Source organism: Xyrauchen texanus, chromosome 11 (assembly GCF_025860055.1).
Source record: "Xyrauchen texanus isolate HMW12.3.18 chromosome 11, RBS_HiC_50CHRs, whole genome shotgun sequence".
Lineage (NCBI taxonomy): Eukaryota > Metazoa > Chordata > Actinopteri > Cypriniformes > Catostomidae > Xyrauchen > Xyrauchen texanus.
Window position 1 is genome coordinate 10424526 of NC_068286.1, and position 20939 is coordinate 10445464.

The window sequence follows — 20939 nt, forward strand, 5'->3', positions numbered from 1 at the left end:
ATTTTAAGTCTGAAGCAATCTATAAAAGGGCTTGTTCATTTTTCAAAATTGAGAACCTTTCTCAAAGTTTCACTTCCTATTTCAGTCCAAATGTATTTATCCCAAAGACGAAGTTGTTTACAGTAAATCCTTGTTGAATGAGTCAATGGGTCAACACCACCAAAGCATATTTCAACCCATAAAACGAATCAAAAGACAATCAATTGAATCAATGGTAAAGGAATTAAATTTAATGCATTTTCTTCAACAGCATAACTCAAATATAGCGAGTTAGAGGTTCATTGCTTAATCAAGCTAAATATGCTCAATGAGAACATATTAAAAATAATAAGACATTAAGCTCCCCCTTCCAATATTTCTTCTAAAAGAAAAAGATCAAGAGTAAATGAACAACTCAAGAAAAAAAGGCACCTGTTTGTACATCTGCGTCCTCATTTAATCTTGTTTCAGCTATGCAACAATCTACTTCTGTTGTCTGTCAAAATCATTATGGGTTATAGCACAAAATACTAGTTACTACAGTAACAGGAATACTATAGTATAGAAATGTATATTGTACTACAGTATGAAAAGTACTTTATTACTGAGGTACTAAAGTAAAACATACTATAGCACTAAGTATACTATAGTATTGAGCACACCATAGTAATAACAAAGTACTACAGTATAGACATTTTATAGACCTATATGAAATCTACAAGTTGGAATATACACCAGTTTGCTTAAAAAAAAAAAAAAAAAAAAAAGATCCTAAACTGTGTTAAAGTTGATTTGACTAGATTCTTCTAAAATGGCAACCACCTTAAAAATCAACTTTTTTTCTTTCTTATACATGGGTAAACATCATCCAATAAAAGTATATAAAATAATGAAGCTTGCTTCATGCAATAAAAAATGGCCTGGCACCAACTCAAAATGTACAAGAAGACTTTTCTGAAGCACAATAATTAAAATACTGATAAATGAAATCTTCCTTTCAAATCATTCTTATAAAAAAACAAATCAGAATAAAGAGAACAGGGAAGAAATGATCAGGTTTGTAGTGTTTTAAATAAAGAACAGGGTAATGAAATAAAAGTGAATGTAAGCCGTATTGATGCCTGAGAATGATGAAAGCAATGAAGGAATGCAAGTATGAATATTAGTGCAGTTAGAAAAATCAACAGCTTATAAATAAATGGTGAAATTCACCTCTCTTCCAGCAATTTCCATATAACTGAACCTCTTCCACTAGCATAGCAAAACATCAGAAATCAATCCGTACTTCCTGTTTTTTGATGTTATTAGGTAGTTCATCCTGTAATCAAAAATGGCTGATGCTAACTTTTAAAACATTCTATTCATGGCACAAGATTTGACAATAATAATAAAACATGAAAAAGTAAATCAGAAAAGAGAACATCAATGAATTAGAAACCATCTTCTGTAAGCCTCGTAACTAAGACAATTTTTCAAGATTTTAAATAGAATTATTATTGTTAATATTTTTTGTGATTTTTTTATATTTTTTTGCTTTATTTTCTAATACTGCAATAGCTAAAGTTTAGGAAGCTGGCTTCTTTAGGTCTCGTATTTGTTTGACGAGGTATGTCTTTTCATCGTTAAACTGCTCATCGTCAGTGCGATCCTTCTGAAAGTTGCTAAGGAAGTCGATGAGTTTTGTCTGGTTCTTCAAAAGAATGTCTACGATGGGCTGGGTTTTATTTGGATTGGCCACAAACACCTGAGAAAATAAAAAACAAAACAAGCTTCTTACAATTCTATACAACTGTTTCAAGGCAACATGCAAGAAGAGTTGGAAACTAGATGTTGTCCGATAGTGGATTTTGCCAATATCACATCTAAGGTGGCCAATAACAGATTAATCAACCAATATTTTTTTTAATGCATTTATAGAATGTTTAGTCTTTCCATACTATGACAGTAGGGCACCGACATATAGGCAACAAGAATCCAAAATGAAATCCCAGATGTAGTTATTGTTAAACCAAAATCCCAATAATAACCAGTAAAGAAATTAAGATTTGGTGCATAAAGGGACTCTAAACTATAACTAGAGATTAAGATGCATGATTGTTTTTATCTCGCCTCTAGAGGCCAATGTTATACTGTAGAATCCTCCAGCACCAGCCACAGAGGAATAATAATAAATATAGCTGCAAGCTGCAATTATTAGGGTTCAAGCGTCATAGGGCCTTTAAGTGAATGTGTTACAAGACTCTAAGCATGATTCATACACCCCATAAGAACCTCTACTAGAGATACAGCAATGTAATTTTCAGAAACATTGAAATCCCTGTCTGTTATAAGTCAGAAAAAAACCTAAGACTAGTTTGCAAAAGTAGTTTTTTTTTTTATCTCAAAAATTAGATTGACACCAATCAAAGCTGTTAAGGAGATCTATCTATCATATGATATGAATAATGTCTGTCTTTGTGAAACACCCCGGTATATACAACCATTTACAACCTTTTACGCCTCCCGGTCGCAAATCTTGCATAGACCTCTTGTGCCAAGAGTCAAAAAGGCTCACAGTGTTCGTTATGATTGGTATTTGTTAACCTTGATTTATAGCTGCTGAAAGTTGATGGTGGCCATGTTTTTTAAGATATGCAAGTGTCCCAAAAGGTGGACAAAAACACAGTCGATTGGACCAAAGGTAGAGCTATTTATTTATACACTCACCAAAAGGATTATTAGGAACACCTGTTCAATTTCTCATTAATGCAATTATCTAATCAACCAATCACATGGCAGTTGCTTCAATGCATTTAGGGGTGTGGTCCTGGTGAAGACAATCTCCTGAACTCCAAACTAAATGTCAGAATGGGAAAGAAAGGTGATTTAAGCAATTTTGAGCGTGGCATGGTTGCAGCAAAGCATTTGTGAAGCCACAACACGCACAACCTTGAGGGGGATGGGCTACAACAGCAGAAGACCCCACCGGGTACCACTCATCTCCACTGCAAATAGGAAAAAGAGGCTACAATTTGCAAGAGCTCACCAAAATTTGAGTTGAAGACTGGAAAAATGTTGCCTGGTCTGATGAGTCTCGATTTCTGTTGAGACATTCAGATGGTAGAGTCAGAATTTGGCGTAAACAGAATGAGAACATGGATCCATCATGCCTTCTTACCACTGTGCAGGCTGGTGGTGGTGGTGTAATGGTGTGGGGGATGTTTTCTTGGCACACTTTAGGCCCCTTAGTGCCAATTGGGCATCGTTTAAATGCCACGGCCTACCTGAGCATTGTTTCTGACCATGTCCATCTCTTTATGGCCACCATGTACCCATCCTCTGATGGCTACTTCCAGCAGGATAATGCACCATGTCACAAAGCTCGAATCATTTCAAATTGGTTTCTTGAACATGACAATGAGTTCACTGTACTAAAATGGCCCCCACAGTCACCAGATCTCAACCCAATAGAGCATCTTTGGGATGTGGTGGAACGGGAGCTTCGTGCCCTCGATGTGCAACCCACAAATCTCCATCAACTGCAAGATGCTATCCTATCAATATGGGCCAACATTTCTAAAGAATGCTTTCAGCACCTTGTTGAATCAATGCCACGTAGAATTAAGGCAGTTCTGAAGGCGAAAGATTCCCCATACAAATACCATACAGTATTAGTATGGTGTTCCTAATAATCCTTTAGGTGAGTGTATGTTTGTAAATTAGTACAGCACCACCAAGTGGCCGATATGCGCAATTTTGTTTAAATGTTCTCAGACTGACCCCATACATAAACATCCCAAAATTGATAAAAATCTCATTCCGTTCAAGAGTTATAGGCATTTAAGTAAAAGTGGCCACGGCCACTTATGTTTTGGCTTGCCGCCACAACACTGAATCGAAAGTTCAAATTTTTGTAATAATTATTTATATTGGGACTCCAGAAAAAAAATTGGTTTGGTCCTGACTGAGCAAACAGCCAAGTTCGACTAGTTTGAAAAATTTGGTTTGCAAAAAATCCAATATAGCAGAAAAATGTTCCTTACGTAAATCGGTGCTATATATTTTGTTAATTTTGAACAAAGAATTACAATGATATATGAAATGTTATATTGAGACTCTCACACGGTTCAAGTGTTAAGGCACAAAACACATTTGCCTTTGTTATAGTGCCCCTACTGCCCAATGCCCGAGTAGCGAGCAATAGTACTACCATTCCCCTTTTAATCTCTGCTAAAACGGATTGCGGAGACCAAAGTGAAACCCTACAATTACAATAGGGTTTTAGCACTTTACGCTTGAACCCCTAATAAAAAAAACTCTTGAAAAAAATTGCAACTATCAGCATGGATTTTCGCTAATAACCAAAAAGCAACTATCGCCATCGATTAATCCGTAAAACCGATAGATGGGTCTTCCTCTATTGGAAACACTTTATAACTTTCATTAATAACAAACTATGATAGCTCAATAGTAAAAAGGTGTACACAAAGAAATGAATGGTACTAAACAGGGAACATTTTTAAAAAAGCATTAGTAGCCTAATAAAAGGTAATACAAGTTTTATTTTACATTGAGATCACATGACCAGCAAATACTACCAACTCACTCAATCTCTGTGACCCCCTTACTATTATCAGACACTTTCACTCACTCAATAAATCAATCATGACTGACTGGGAATTGTGCATTTCTTTAATGGCATTGGTAACCAAAAACTAATACTTTTGCATGATGTTGCATTCATGATCATACCTTAAAGACATGGAAAGCCTCAAACTGAATGTTGGGACTCTTGTCTCTCAGCAGGTTCATCATGAGCTTCAGGTTATCTGGTTTGCTGATGTACCGTGTCATGACTGTGAAGTTGTGTCTGTCCAGAAGCAGCTCGCCCAACAGCTGTCAAAACAACACAAACATATTACATGAATGACAGGACACACTCCAGATGACAAATCATATATTTGAAAACACACCTTCAATGACTGCCTCTTGGTCACGTAGTTCTCAGAGTGAAGGAGTTTCTCATAGTTATCAAACACCTGTAAGATCAGTAAGTCAGTGAAGATCTCAACTTCCAGAAATCTATTCATGAATGATAAAAATCAGAATAAACAACAACAAACATTTTACCTCATCGTAATTCTGTTCTAAAAATTCAGACACCAGAACCTTGTGTCTCGTGAGCAGGTCCTGTTAAAAAACAACAAACATTTTCCTGTAAATTACAGTTCAAAATGTATTCCTACAAGTGTGAGAAAAACAAGCTTTCAAAGTCTTTGTTTATACCATTGAAAATGTCTTTGAAATCTAAACAAGACTTTGGAAGTGTTGGTATTTAAAAGAGAAAAAATTGGTAGCATTTCACTCACTTTAAAGGTGGCGAAAGCATCGGAGGCGATATCGAATGTGGACATCTCCACATAGCCGAAGAAATCTTTGAAGTGTTCTGAGTGGAGGACGATTTTGCCGAGAGGTTCGTGCCGGATACACTCGCGCAGCATAATCCCACAATTCAATGCCACCTGAGGAGTTTCATACCTGCACAAATGTCATATGTTCACGTAAGTATTGATATGTAGAAACAAAAACAAGTTACTATTACTTGATTACAATCTGATTATGCAAATGAAGGCAATGTTATAGAAGTGCTGATTGAAGTGGCCATCTCTCACCCTTTGAGTAAGATAAAGAGGACTTCCTGATGAGAGCAGAAATATTCCACTGTTGGGCTGCGGGTCCCAATCTGCCTGCGCAGGATGTTGTTGAAGATCTGACATACATCTTTCTTACCCTGTAAACACACACAATGTCAATCATTATTCCAGTGATTACAATTATAAACATAGTTATAAAAAAAATAACTGCATCTTAACCCTATAAATTGGTGCGCATCCTACACTGCCTGGCCAAAAAAAATAAAAAATTGCATACTCAATTTCGTTGGACCGCCTTTAGCTTTGATTACGGCGCACATTAGTCGTGACATATTTTCAACAACCTTATGCAGCATCACAACATTTATTTCCATCCAGAGTTGCATACATTTTTGGCAGAGATCTTGTATTTATGTCCTGATCCAGAGTTGAACTACTCCGTAAATTCTTCAGCACATCCCAAAGACTTTCAATGGGGTTAAGGTCAGAACTCTGTGGTGGTCAATTCATGTGGAAAAATTATTCCTCATGCTCCCTGAATCACTCTCACAATTTGATCCCCATAAATCTTGGCATTGTTGTCCTGGAATAGGACCGTGCCGTCAGAGAAGAAAAATCCACTCATGGGATAACCTGGTCATTCAGTACATTCAGGTAGTCAGCTGACTTCATTTTATTGCTGCATAATATTGCTGAGTCTAGAACTGGCCAATTGAAGCAACCCCAGATCATAACACTGCCTTAAATCTAAACGGTGACTTCTTTGGCCAGGCAGTGTATTTGATGCATCATTTTCAAAAGTCTCTCTACATCATCAAAATGTATGCTGATTTTGATAAAGTAAATGTAACAATAACGTTTATGTTGTTACTGATATTTCAAAATTGCTGAATTGAAGCAATGTGTGCTTAGTTTAAAAAAATCTATTTGAAATGTGAGCATCAAATATGATCCAACAGTCTTCAGTGTCTCTCAAATATCATTACATTCATGCCCACTATAATAAAAAATATATATATTTATATGCATTTAGTGGAAATGCATTTTATATATGCTGCCCTCTCTATCAATTTAAATCTCTCATTGTTTTGCATTACATGCTATTATGATGTCATCATCTTACTATAACCTACTGAGACCCAGCCAAAATGTTTTTTTATTTTGTTTGGTGCATAAAAGCATATGATAATAATTTGTTTATATATGTATTTACTCATATTTGATTTGAGGTGCTGAATTGTAACGTCATTCATTTCTATAGACCAAGGAGAGGAAGTTGTCATGGCCAAAATCCCAAATGTAGTATCGCTAAAAATCCCTGGAAGTCTTAAGATACCCCAAGATTTACTGCTGTGGCATGTAATGATAAGAGTAACACAAACATTATTAGTTGGATCTCAGGAGGATAATGCCTCCTTAAACCTTAAAAGCCAGATAAATCAAATATGATACTTTTTTTTTGTCTAGTTTCAAAATACAGCTCCATTAAAAAAAAAAACAAATACAAATACATATTTGCAGTCTTACAAGATCACCATGATTCAGTAGTGACATATTTCAGAGGTAAATAGGATATTCAGCAAAAAAAAATAATTAAAAAAGGCAGGGCAGATCTAGATTTAACAATTTTGAATCTATCGAATTGTAAAAAAATGTGCCTCTGTATGGCAGATGCTTTAGGGGGAAATGACGGGCATGACGACATCAGCAGAAAAGTAAAGCCATTTCAGAAGTGGAAATGGAAGTTGGCATTACATTTAGATGAAAGATTTCAAACATTTTATTTCTTTGGAATAGCATGAACCAATTAATCATTAACAATAAGGCCAGGAATTTTGATTAAGAAAGTAAATGGGGCCAATTTGGATCTCACCTCAAAATCAATGACCTGCAGGTTTTCCACCAGTGAGATGAGGAGTCCGCTGTTGTAGAGCTCTTGTGCCAGCTGGGCCACCGTCTCTGTATGCGGCTCTTTATCGTTTGTGCCGTACAGGATTTCCTTCATTGCCACCAGACATTTTGACACCTCTTCTGAAGCCTGAAAAACACAGACCAACAAAAATACTTTCACAACTAATCCTGCAAAACATGTTAAATTTAATACCCTTCAGGCATGCTGCTGTGCAAAGGCAAAAGGCAGCATTTACACATTTTGTCAAAACAGAGTTTGGCTCAACTATGCTCAGCTTCAAAGAAAACGGAGACTGTAAATTCCAGTAACAACAAAACACACACTAAAACAAAGATACTTCAAAGCCATTTCTCTTTTGAATTGCAGGCATAGTTGCTACATTTTGCCTTCATATGAAATCATGGGATTTTACAATAATGCTAATGACAAGGTACATGGAAAAATGCATGTGTACCGTGAAGAGCATATGGTAAGTATCAATGCCCTATATCGCCCTGAACGCCAAAAAAAGATGATTCTGGTTAATTTCACATGCAAGCTCATTATACATCAATAGCTATTTATCAGCTTCTGAAACTGCTCAGTTTGATGTTGTGGAAGTGTGGTGGAGCATATGGATTTTCCTCTAGCTGAAAGAGCCCCAGGCCCGCTGAATAACAATCAGCAGGTTTCCAGCACTTCAAACGATTGCCTTTAGCATGGGGCTGCTGGAAAGGGCCTTAACAGGCAGGTGAAAATGAACGAGCGGTCAGGCAGAGGATAGATATTCCCACCTCTCTGAGATCTTTCTATTCGCACTACTAATATGAGCACTTCCAGGAACCTTTAGATCTCTAATTAAGTGGACTCAAAATGGACTTTAGAGTAGTGTTGTCAAAACTACCGGTACTTTGGTCCCAAGTCATTACTAAGATAAAACAGAAAATGATCGATACCAGTGTTTCTGCAGTACCAAGCACCATCTCTATGCGGTACCAGCGCGGAGTATGACTGACACACGACTGCTTAAAATGATCAAAGGCTTATTTTGAATGCGTGCTCTGTTACTCCTTGTACACTGTAATGGACAATTAATCAAATAACAATTGTGACACGTCCTAGTGTGATTTATTAAACGGCTACATAATGCAATCTTACTGTGGAGAAGCAGTGTACTTCCAATGAATGTCTAAATCCGACCGCACATCCACTAGAAACTCCCCAGACATTGAGAATCATTCACGTTGTATGAGATGACAGAGCAGAGCACTAATCCACTGTGAACCACGCAGCACATGTAAACTATATATTTATATAATTAAATCACATTTGCACTTTAATCTCAACTTAACTTTATTTATATAGCATTTAAAACAACAGAGTTGACTTCACAGTAATAACATTTAAAACATAACATTTCAAAATGTACACAAACACCAGTAATCTAAAACACAAACACTTCAAAACGGTGTCCTACATTTCATTTGTCAGACTCAAAGGCTAGTGTAAAGAGATGAGATTTTAGACGTGACTTAAGTCTTCAATGATCACGCTAGGACATGACATGAACTGTTTAGCCGGAGATGTGAAGCTTCCGGCAAAAAACACACATCATTATAAAAGCACGATTCAAAATAAAATCTAGATGCCTGAAATTGAAGACATTTAATAAAAATATGTTACACATTACAACTGTATAGAAAAATTTAGTATTCACTTTAATAATTATTGAATAAAAGTTTGGCAAATGTTTTTTTGACATGTTGAAATGTTCTACTTTCACTTGCTAAAAGTTAAGAATTTATTGATTATTAGACACCATTTGATGATGAAATTAAACTAAAAAAGAATCTGGAAAATAATAATTATTAAACTAATTATTAAATAATAAAAAAATAAACTTTTTCAATAGCAAATTATAATATTTGCGATATTATTATTATATCGAAATTGGTATCAAGAACCATGAAATTTCACTAGTATCGGTACTGACTACAGATATTGTGGCACCGTGATAACTACTTTAGAGCCTATTCCATGAGGATAAAGTTTTTAGCTAAAAGAAGAAAAACAAATTGCATACAACCCTGTGATCAAAATGAGTCATTAATATTTTTTGGTCCATCATCCAGACTAAAAAAGACTGTACATTTTAAATGCTCATATTTTAGTGTGTAAATGGCCTAAAGCCAAGACAAAGACAAGGACTAAAGGCCACAAATGTAATTTTGATGTCTTGGGGTATTGAATAAGATTTGAATAAATTGATTACATTTTCTTGAATAAGAAAATTATTTGTAAATTCAAAGGAACATTCTGTGTTCAATACAAGTTAAAGGGATAGTTCACCCAAAATTTTGTATTTTCTCATCATTTACTCACCCTCATGCCATCCCAGATGTGTATGACTTACTCTCTTCAGCAGAACACATTTAAAGAAAAATATCACAGCTCAGTAGGTCCTTAAAATCCAAGTGGATGGTGACCAGAACTTAGAAGCTCCAAAAAGAACATATAGTCAAGCATAAATGTCACCTATAAGACTAAAGCGAAACGATCGAGAGCAGCGCTGTTTACAAGCGAGTAGGAGGAACGCTGTACATAAGCTTAGTTGGTTTTGGTTTAGATCTGTGTTTATATCCGTTTACCCACACTGGTGTGTACTTGTCCTGGATGTCAACTGAGAGAAGAATGTGAGATTACATCTGTAACATGTCAACGTGAATACCTCACACGATAGACCACTGTAACTTAGCGCTCTCATGAACGCATGTATGCTGCTGCTTACCAGACACAATGGTTTATATTTAAAAAGTACTGAAATATTTATATTTTTTTCACACCAAAAGTGATCGTATCGCTTTAGAAGACATTAATTTAACCACTGGAGTATGGATGACGTTTATGCTGACTGTCTGTGATATTTGGAGCTTCAAAGTTCTGATCACCATTCACTTACATTTTGAGGATCTACTGAGCTGAGATCTGTAGAAGAAAGTCACACACATTTGGGATGGCATGAGGGTGAGTAAATGATAAGAGAATTTTGACTAACCCATTAAGCTCAATCAACAGCATTTGTGACAATGTTGATTACCACCAAAAAAAAAAAAAAAAAAAACTTACAATTTTATAAAAGCACATTTGACTGTTTTAGGGTTTACGGCATTACGTCGTCATGATGACGAAGTTGTAAAATTGAATAAAACTGAACACAAAAAAGGTTAGCAAGTGATTTTATCACACTAAAATCATGTTAACATGCATGATGTTTAAGACTTGTGGCTATAATTTTGAAACAGTGAATATTTTAATGTTTACGGACTGGCCCCCATCACTTCCATTGTAAGTACATCATTGTAACCCAGAATATTGCTTTTATTTTTTAAAGAAAAGGAGAGATGAGTTGAAATTATGTTTTGTTGTATTCAACAGTACCCCACCAGTGCTGTTGATTGAACTTAAATAAAAAAAAAATCTAATAAAAAAAAAAAATGGACTTGAATTGAATTCAAATGAAAGAGTATATCGGATGCTGAAATCAGTGTGCAATCATATACTCATATCAGATGCTCAAAAACGCATGTCCATATAAACACAAGAATGAGATGCTTATCTCAGCATGCTCTGCCATCCAATAAAACACCCAATCACCTCCACTGCTGAAACATAAACTCAGTCTGATCTAGTGCACTGATTGGTTTCAAATGCTAATTTGCCTGGGGCCAGGCCCTGTCTCTCTGAAAAAGCAAATGCAAAAACACAATGGAATGAATCAGCAGTGGAAAGAAGCCCGATCCTGAGGAAATGAAGCCTGAAATTCAGGTTGGAGATACCTATTCCTGGCAAACCAAGAGCAACAATACTCAATAGTCAAATTCATTATACAATCATATGAGAGCCTCTGGAACAGCTGGGGATAGATAATGAAAGAATGAGATCCTGGCAAAGAAGTGGATAGGTAGGAAAAACAGCAAGCTTTTATTGACTGAGCAGTTCACTAGGGTGGCCCTGGCCATAGTGTTATGTCGATATTTGGCTTGCAATACATTTATATTATGACTCTTTTGATTAGTGTATTGCAATTAAAAACTGATGTATTGCGATCTTTCACTCATTATCAAAAGTTTACTGGATTGCTTTGCTTTGCGTAACAAGTGCTGCTTAAACTTACTGCTTAACATTTTTGTAGAGCCAAAAAAAGCAGTGTAAAGCATAGACACATTAATCGGGACACCATATAATTAATTTGATTAAATATTTTAATCGATTGACAGCCATAATATATATATATATATATATATATATATATATATATATATATATATATAATTTTTATAAAAATAAAATTATGCATAACAGAGCTTTACACTATTAATGAAAACATTAAATGAAAACAATCTGATTACCTGAAGCAAAAGGCTGCCATGACTGAATCACAACATGCTGATATTTTAAAACCCGAATAGCTGAAAACAACTCGCTTTTGGCACCCCTCTGTGGACATTTCACCAGAACAATACAACTCACACGTGCCCAACAGCACTTACTGATTTGCCCACTGGGGGCAGTGTTTTTAATTTCAGTAAGCACAGACCGATTTTGGCAAAAGAAAAGTCAACCTACTGATTCCAATTTCACTGCGAGATCAGTCCGATTTGCCCCCTTACCTATACAGTGGACCTTTGTAAGCACAGAGATTGTTAACAACAACTTAATAAAACTCATACCTTATCGGTCTTCTTGTCCTGCTTCACCAGGATGGACAGGTTGTCCTTCAGTGTTTTCACAATATCTGTGGGGTTCTTGTGAGATTTACCAAATAGTGGCATGGTAGCGGCCGTAGGGTTCTATCCTCAGGACCTGAAACAACAATGTGAGAGAGAAAGTGAGAAAAACATGGACATGGGTCAATAGATTTGATTGCCCTCTTCTCTAAAATCTTAAGGGACTCCTGCCCTGAGAGACAACCATGGCTAATGGCATTCACGCGGCTGTCACGACTAGAGGTCGACCGATTAATCGGTCAATTTTTTTGCATTTTTTACATAATCGGCATCGGCCAATATCCATGCATATCAAGCCGATTATTAGGCAGGCGCATCTGTGGGCAGCCTAGTGTTGTTGTGGAACACGTGTTCGACGCACACTGCCCCTAGAGTCATTTTCCAGCAGAGTGAGCAGACCTCATCCAGTGCCTAAGGAAGGAGCTAAGTTCCTTGGAGAAAACAGTAAGGATTACATTTGTATAACTTCTTTAGATTTAATTAAAAACTTTTGATATGTTACTGCCAACTTCAAGAAAAAACGTGACAAACGCGATAGTTGACATGACGTTCGGCTACTTTTGATATTGATAGCGCAGTTGAAGTTGCATTATCACAGCAGAAGGGTTGCTATCATGTCACAATAAGCAAGCAAGAATTTTGCAATTACAGACAGTGAATCTGAGACTTTTATTTGTTCTGTTTGTGTGTCTTATATTTGAGAGGGTTGTCACTCAATGCAGAGAAATAAGTAATAAAAAAGATACCAACGCACTATAGGCTATTGAAGGACTGGCTTTGGTAAGCTCGGACGTTATCGCTTCTGCTGTCAGTACTGGAGAAATTAAGAAAATACATTCTTTATTGCTATAAAGAGAAAGTTATTTTATCTCGCCAGCCATTTCTATGTATAATAATATGAAACCATTTGTCTGTGATGCAATTTAGCTATTCGCAGTCAGAGAGAGAGAGAGAGAGAGAGAAGCTCGTCAGCGTGCCACAGCGAGCACAAAACGAGCCCAACACAGCCCTGCTAAATGAGTGACAGAACTAAACATTCAAACGTAGCCTGGTTTAGATCTGTGATATTAGTCTGATTTTATTTTATATTTCGCCTTCCAAAGATTATAAAAAGAATATTTATACATAAGTCGCATTCTGTCTAGCACAACTTCCTTCCCTTCACAGCGGTGCACTGACATTTCTCCCTAAAACTCAAACTTAACGTCAGAATCAGCACGATCGGTGATTGTTGTAAAATACAGTCTAGCTACTGTTGCTAAATTGCGGGACGCGTTTAATAATAAAAAGAGGGCAAGAGATACCGGTCCCAAGGCGGCGCGCGCTCCGAAACACACCGCAACGAGACAAGCAAACTATAGGCTGCTTTGGGTTTCATGTGCGCGTCTAAACGATCAAATATACACAAAAATATGTGAGAATTCACTTAAACACAGTTTATGTCTTAAATGGACGTAGTTATGGAAATAGTTGGGGAGAAAATATGCTGCATCAGGAGCCTATTAGATCTGAACTCGTTCTTAAAGGGGAAGCTGTCTATTAAACATGCTGACGATTGAGTCATTACTGCGAATCAAACAACAAAAGGCAAAGAGAAAATCACTTACAGCTCTTGAATGAATAACTTCTGCATTAATAAGCATTAATCTATCTATTATAAACTATGCAGTGTTATTTTACAATTGATTACTTTATTAGATTTCTTTTTAGACCACACCTGAACAGTTAATGTTAGTAGACCTTCCTGAAATTAAATCACTGTGCCTATATAACGTTTATCTTTGTTTAATATATATATATATATATATATATATATATATATATATATATATATATATATATATATATAAGAATAGTTAAAGTACGATCGATAAGTATCGGTAAGATAGTAATACCATTAAAACCTTAACGATACCCATCCCTAGTTATGCCTGTGCTTCTCTTGGATGCTCTGAATATTGGATTACGTGTCTGGATTGCCCCTTAATTAAAGCTGCATTTGGATCTCAACCTTCGTGTCTCGGAGCAGTTCAGTAACACCTGCTTTGTTTATTTAATATATTTGTTATACATTATTTATACAATATGTTTTTACATTATACATTTTTAATTTAAGTGTACAAGTGCAGATTGGTCAAGTGTTCAATAAATGTATTTGTTGAGAAATGTTGTCAATCTTAAGTAATTATTTGTGTTACATTTTATCTTTCAAATAAAAGGTTCAAATAAGAGGTTAAAAACAAGCACATATCGGCCAAAATAAATCGGCAGCATTAATCGGCCATCGGCCGACCCGGATTTCAAAAGATCGGCATCGGCCTGAAAAAAACAATATCGGTCGACCTCTAGTCACGACAACAGACCATGGCAGAAGGCAAAGTCTACCTTTGTTTAGAGGAAATCATTCCCTCAACATTTATTTAACTGAGAACAAATCACATGAATTAGACCGCACAAGTTCTGTTCCTTGAACTTGAGTTTACAAAGCTCACAGGAAACACTTGCACAAACTTGAAAGAGGAAATTCTATATATTGATTTTTCTCTCTCGGTGTATCAAACGGAGTTTATAAATTAAAAGCAGTGCTGCTACCAAACCAAAAATTACTTCCTTCAAACAGGGGAAAGACCATTTCATACAACAACTTTACTTAATGTATACTGTAACAAGCATTGATGCTTCAGCATAAGAGGTATTAAAACACAAAATGTGGGGGGCCTAGGTAGCTAAGCAAATTCAAATCCAGGGTGTGCTAAGTGACTCCAGTAAGGCTTCCAAAACAACCATTTGGCTGGTTGCTAAGGTAGGTAGTCACATTGGGTTAACCTCCTCATGGTCGTTATAATGTGGTTCTCACTCTCGATGGAGCGCATGGCGAGTTGTGTGGATGCCGCGTAGAATAGCGTGGACCTCCACATGCGCTAGGTCTCCATGGTAACGTGCTCATTAAGCCACATGATAATATGCGCAGATTAACGTCTCAGATGTGGAAGCAACTGACATTCGTCCACCACCACCACCTGGATTGACGTGAGTCACTACGCCGCTATGAGGACTTCGAGCACATTGGGTATTGGGCATTCCAAATTAAGGAGAAAAGGGGAGAGGACAAAAAAAAAAAAAGAAAAAAAAGTGACATTTAAATTTCATGAGGCCTAAATAGATATGTCCCACTGACAAAAGCACACTTTGGTTGTACGTGCTGCTGATCGCTCCGCACACTGTATGTGTGATGTAAATTCCATCATCAGCACAGTTCATGCACGGCCCAAATTTTCCAAAACACAGACAGACCACATCTGTTCGCATCGTCTGCAATTGACTGTACTAAAAGAGTAATGATAAGCAATCGTAGTGTGTATGCATCAAACAAGTTCATATACTTTGAAAGGCAGTACTGTCGACCGGGCGTGATCCGATCTGAAACACACAAACATTTTAATGTAAAAGTATACCAGGGTCTTGAGATGGCCAATTAATTGTTACCTTAAAGGTGAAGCGTGTACGCTCTAGTATTAATGGAATTTCAAAATCAGTGATTGCTTTCCAACGATTTTCCCAAACACATCTACCATTGGTATACAAATAGATAGTCCCCGCACCAAACTAAAATCATTGGTTGTGCCAATGTTGCCGTGTCAGGCTGGATGGGATGCTCAAACAAACAGATGTTTGATAGTCTCACAGAACCAGTGTACACTCTTTGAGGGAATCAACCAAGAAATTAATAATTTACAGATACAGACTAAGCTGGGGAGGTATGTTAACCTTAAAAAAAAAATTACACACTTAATTTTGAATTGTAAATTTATAATGACATACTCAAAGTCTCACAAAGTCACAATTCTCTACATTCACCCATAAAAGCCTTTAGTCATTTGGTTATCCACTAATACAAGTTAGGCAACCAAACAATTAGTCATGATTTTATTCAATAAATTGTTCATTGTCAAAACCAAAACTTTTTGACACTTTTCAGCAGTAAAAAAAATAAATAATAAAAAGAAAATAATAAAATTAAAAAAAAATTCGCCCAACTCTAACGATGGGAATATTTCCAAGAGGACCCAGTGTAACTTGTGACTGGTAATCCTTTGAGCAAATAACCAAAGCAAAATGCATGAAAGTCCTTGAGTCCACTCTTCCAGCCTCAGCAGTGAGAACTTCCCCTTCACCTGCCAGCAGCTGCTCTCTTCGATTACAGTCCCCTTATATCAGTGCTGCAGTCAGGGGCCATTCAACAAATCCAATTAGTGGATTTAGTGGATTAGCGGCATTTTGAGATCAGGATCGGCAAACATTCACAGAAGAACCGAAGTAGTTGCTGCCATCAAATCTACCAACAAACTTGTTTATTAAAATGTACAAGATAATAAACAAAACAATAATAAAAAAAATGTATGCTTAAAAAAAAAAATAAATAAATAAAATAAAATTATATATATATATATATATATATATATATATATATATATATATTTTTTTTTGTGCACTTCAATTAAACGGCATGAAATTAGTACTAATTAAATTTTAGTAATTTTATGCTTCACTGTAGATATCAGTATCGGCATCATCACACATTAAAAATAAAAACATATCAGTCAACCATTACTAACAATTTGCTCTGATACCAACATTTTGTCTTCGGTACGATACCAGCCCTGGTACCTTGGCCTCGATACTAACTTGATACTTGGGCAACAAAATTAAAAAAACTCAAATGATGAATTAAAGATACAAATGATGCCTTTCTGTTTCCTGGATTCCATGTTAAATGTATTAATTAAATGTTATGATCAAAAACATACTGCGTGTACAGCTTTAATCAAATGAAAATATAATATAATCTAATATAAATACATATATTAGGGCTGTCGATTTAACGAGTTAATTCAGTGCGATTAATTTTACAAAAAATCAACACGTTAAAAAAATTAATGCAATTAATCGCAATGCCCCCGGACCATAATAAGGAAGATTCCGGAGAAATGCAAGCTTGTAGTACCACCCGTTTACTCCAGAGGGCAGTAATTGAAATTTCAGCTCTATGAGCAACGTGCAGTTTATACAGTGAAGAAAACACTTCAGTAGGGAGAACAACACAAACATGCGTTACGTTCTTGCGTTCAAAACACTAGGAGCGCAAATGCGATCTAAGGGATCTCAAGATGTGTTTAAAGATTGAGTATTAAACTATATTTAACTTGACACAGTGACCTAAACATTTTATATTTATGAAGCAACACACCCGAGACGTTACACAAGCATGTCTGTCCCAGGTGTACATTGACAGGTCCTTAAACAAGCCCTCATAATAAATCTCGAACTGATTGACAAATTCACTTGTGAAATGGATTGCTGTGAACTGTGTGCCAATGATTGACTTATGTTCAATAATATGGTGGCAAACAATACATTGAATTCTAAAGCTGCTTTTTGTATTGTCTTATCAATGATTAATTGACTCAGCAAATATTTGTATATGCGATTAATTAATCGGGATACCATGTCATTAATTTGACTAAATATTTTAATCGATTGACAGCCATAATATATAAAATGTTTGGTAAAAAATAAAAAAAGATGCACAACAGAGCTTTATAGTATTAATGAAAACAATCTGATTACCTGAGGCAAAAGGTTGCCATGACTGAATCACAACATGCTGATATTGCTAACAGATAATAAATTATATAACAATTTCATATTATATTAATGTTACTATGAGTATAATTATGACTGCTTTGAATATTACACTTTTATACAGTAGTAATCGTAATTGGACGCAATGGGTCTTTTATTTTGAATGATCTTTTGAAGTTGTTGAAGAGTTCATTATATTAAGCTTCCCGTGACTCGCGAGCTGAAATCTCCAAAATGCAATGGAGAAAGAGTTCATTATAGAGTTCACAGACGTTTATACACTCATCACACTGATCTGTGGCTCTGCAGATAGATACTACTGCACACACTTCATTAAACTCAAGCATTAGTAGTGTATATTGCGTGTGTGCCCGTGTGAAGAAGGTGACAGAGCAGGACAGAGCCTCTAATTCATACTGTTATGTGCAGCACAAGTGACTGAATATTATTTCATTAAATGACATCCTTCTGCGGTTTAGTGATCACACTTGGCCATATGGAGGCTTTTTTCAAATGGTCTTTGATTTAATCTCAAAATACTCAAACTTAATTTTGCTAATGCCAGCATACTTTAATATGGTACCGAAATTAAGATGATATCGCACTATTTAAATTTTTTTAATATCGCAATACATCTTTAGGACCGGTATACCATGCAACCCTACTTACAGTATTGATTATTTATCTGTAGAGATTGTTTACAATGAAAAAGAAAAAAAACCTCCACCATTGTTTACGGTCTCTGAATTATTCCTTTACCCAACACCCTTCAGCAGCAAAACAAGAAAATAATATAATAGCAATGAAATGGAAGGAATTATTTTTAATTACTGGACATAGAAAAATAACGTCACAGAGAAACTTTTGTGAAACAGATATAAAACTTGATTAGAAATCAGTGAGAATTACTCTAAAAGAAATGTAGCTGTTAGTTTAATTATCTACTAGTCATGACAATTACTATACAACACACAAATGCAATTAAATATTACTATTCAGTAACTAAAACAAGGTTTATTATTACAGTTTCCTTGAGCAGGGTATGAAATAGGGCCTGAAACTCTTTCAGAATAAAATGTCTTAAGAAAATATTTGTCCACCTCAGAAGGTCAAACTAAATGTATTATATTTATTTTTTAATAATAATTTTTTAAATATTACATTTATTATATAAACTGTTTTAATTGAGGCCCTTTTTTTTTTTTTTTTTGATACCAAAACATGATACCAAATTTTGGGGCATGTCTAAATAAATGGCTAAACAGCTAATCTCCTATTATTCTAGCAATAAACAATAAAATTACCACAACAAAAAAAAATGTCATAAGTGTAATAAGGGAAAATCATGATGTAACAGGGTTTTGCACAAACTGTGGGACACTATTAACATTACAAGTTAATAATTAAAAATAATTGGAAATAGTATACTCAAATGAACTGAATATCAATCCAACTAGGCTAACTATGTTAAAATTCTAACAATTTTGTAACAGACAACAAGCTGGGACAAGCTAAAATCACTATTAAATAAACTAGTAATTATACCAACAACAACAACAAAAGCCTTGCCAAGTCAGGCTGAAGGCATCAGATTTGTGACAGTCCGTTTTCAAGCAGGCAGCACATCATGACAATTGGGATCCATCTGAGAGAATTGCTGTTGTGGTTAAGCATAATTGTACTTAAAAGCAAGCTGAAGTGAGAGAACAGACCCTCCAGTGCATGATCTGCTGAGGCTCTACTGGTATTTTAGGTGAATTGAGTGAAAAGGCCTTGCAGTGGTGTGATCAGACTGCGTAAGGCCTGTTCACTCAGTTCAAAATAAACACCAGCAGAACTACAGCGTGACACAGAGCGCCGAACAGCGCACGGCTACAATGTAACAAGCAAATAGAACGTCATATTCAAATAGAACAATACAATGTAATAATAAAAGCAGATCACACAGACGTGTACACAATCCGCCTGGGCTTTTAACTCTCCGTTTGTCAACCATGTTACCAAAAAACAAGCCCGACATGCGGAACATTGGGCGTACATTGAGCTTATTCTCGCGCGACACCAAAATAAAAAAAAAAAACAAACCACACAAAAGAGCTAGTCTATGAACTCCACGTTAGTGTTTATACCAATTTGTACTTTCAAACGATACAAAGGACACCGAACACTCCAAAACGCGTCTTCCGTGTCTTAAATGTGAAGGAAATGTTGAATACTTACAGTACTGCGATGCAATTTTGTGTCTTCTGCTGCTGCTGCTGCTTTGGTTGTGTATCGAGCAGCCTTTCTGATCACGCCAACAGAGACTGTGTGAGCGTGCTAGGCAAAACGTCAGAGAAATGAGCGTGTGTGAGCGAACTTAACAGTGACTGACTCAAACCTCAAACGCGTATATCTGCAATAAACATGATGGGTTTGTAACTCACAAACTACCTGCTCTCTGTTTGTACCGTCAAAGAATGATATAGAAACAAGAACATATGTGTTGTGTTTGACTGTGGTGGATGAATTGTTAACACACTGATCTCAGGTCAGATGCTGCGCGTGGCTGTGTGTGTATTGGCGCTTCCTCCCTCCATTGAGACGAAGCTTGACGTTACCCGGATGTGGATGTGTTCAGACTATATTATTAAGGGGCACGGCTAAAAAAAACCCAGCATGAGTCATGATTTTGAATCAAGATGCTTTAAACTATCGCGTCATATACCTTACTGAACTATTAAACAACACGCAGAGAGACTGTTACAGTCAAAGTCTACATGTGTGCACAGTGAAACAATCAGAGGGCATTCCTTCTGTACTACTTGTTAAGCTTAACTGAAACTAAATCAAATGATGAAAAATATAAAAAATATTATTTTATGTACCTTGGAGTACATGCAAAAATAAATCTCATGGTACATGGATATGGTAATCATTCAGTTCACAGTACAAACCACAGATCTGATGCCATCACTACCATGGTGGCACCAAAGTACCTGTTTTACTGTAATCTGGGTTCTCTTT

General features: G+C 36.0%; 1 protein-coding gene across 1 annotated transcript; it reads right to left on the reverse strand.

Moving 5' to 3' along the window:
* Window positions 1–129: 129 nt before the first annotated feature.
* LOC127651919 (calcium-binding protein 39-like) lies at window positions 130–20441 on the reverse strand. The gene is made up of 9 exons (XM_052137982.1): window positions 20154–20441; window positions 12234–12366; window positions 7486–7650; window positions 5631–5749; window positions 5328–5496; window positions 5089–5148; window positions 4932–4997; window positions 4711–4854; window positions 130–1723 (listed from the first exon to the last, which is right to left on the reverse strand). Exons 2-9 carry the CDS (start codon window positions 12333–12335, stop codon window positions 1544–1546), a joined length of 1005 nt encoding a protein of 334 aa, XP_051993942.1. The 5' UTR covers window positions 12336–12366; window positions 20154–20441; the 3' UTR covers window positions 130–1543.
* Between the last annotated feature and the right edge of the window lie 498 nt (window positions 20442–20939).

What these genes read in the sequence shown, in the direction of transcription:
- LOC127651919 (XM_052137982.1), bottom strand. Translation starts at nt 12,335, where the DNA reads ATGCCACTATTTGGTAAATCTCACAAGAACCCCACAGATATTGTGAAA. An exon ending in CTCTTTATCTTACTCAAAGG is followed by an intron (nt 5,497 to 5,630) that starts GTGAGAGATGGC and finishes ACATTTGTGCAG; the next exon opens with GTATGAAACTCCTCAGGTGG. An exon ending in CCAAGAGGCAGTCATTGAAG is followed by an intron (nt 4,855 to 4,931) that starts GTGTGTTTTCAA and finishes TTGTTTTGACAG; the next exon opens with CTGTTGGGCGAGCTGCTTCT.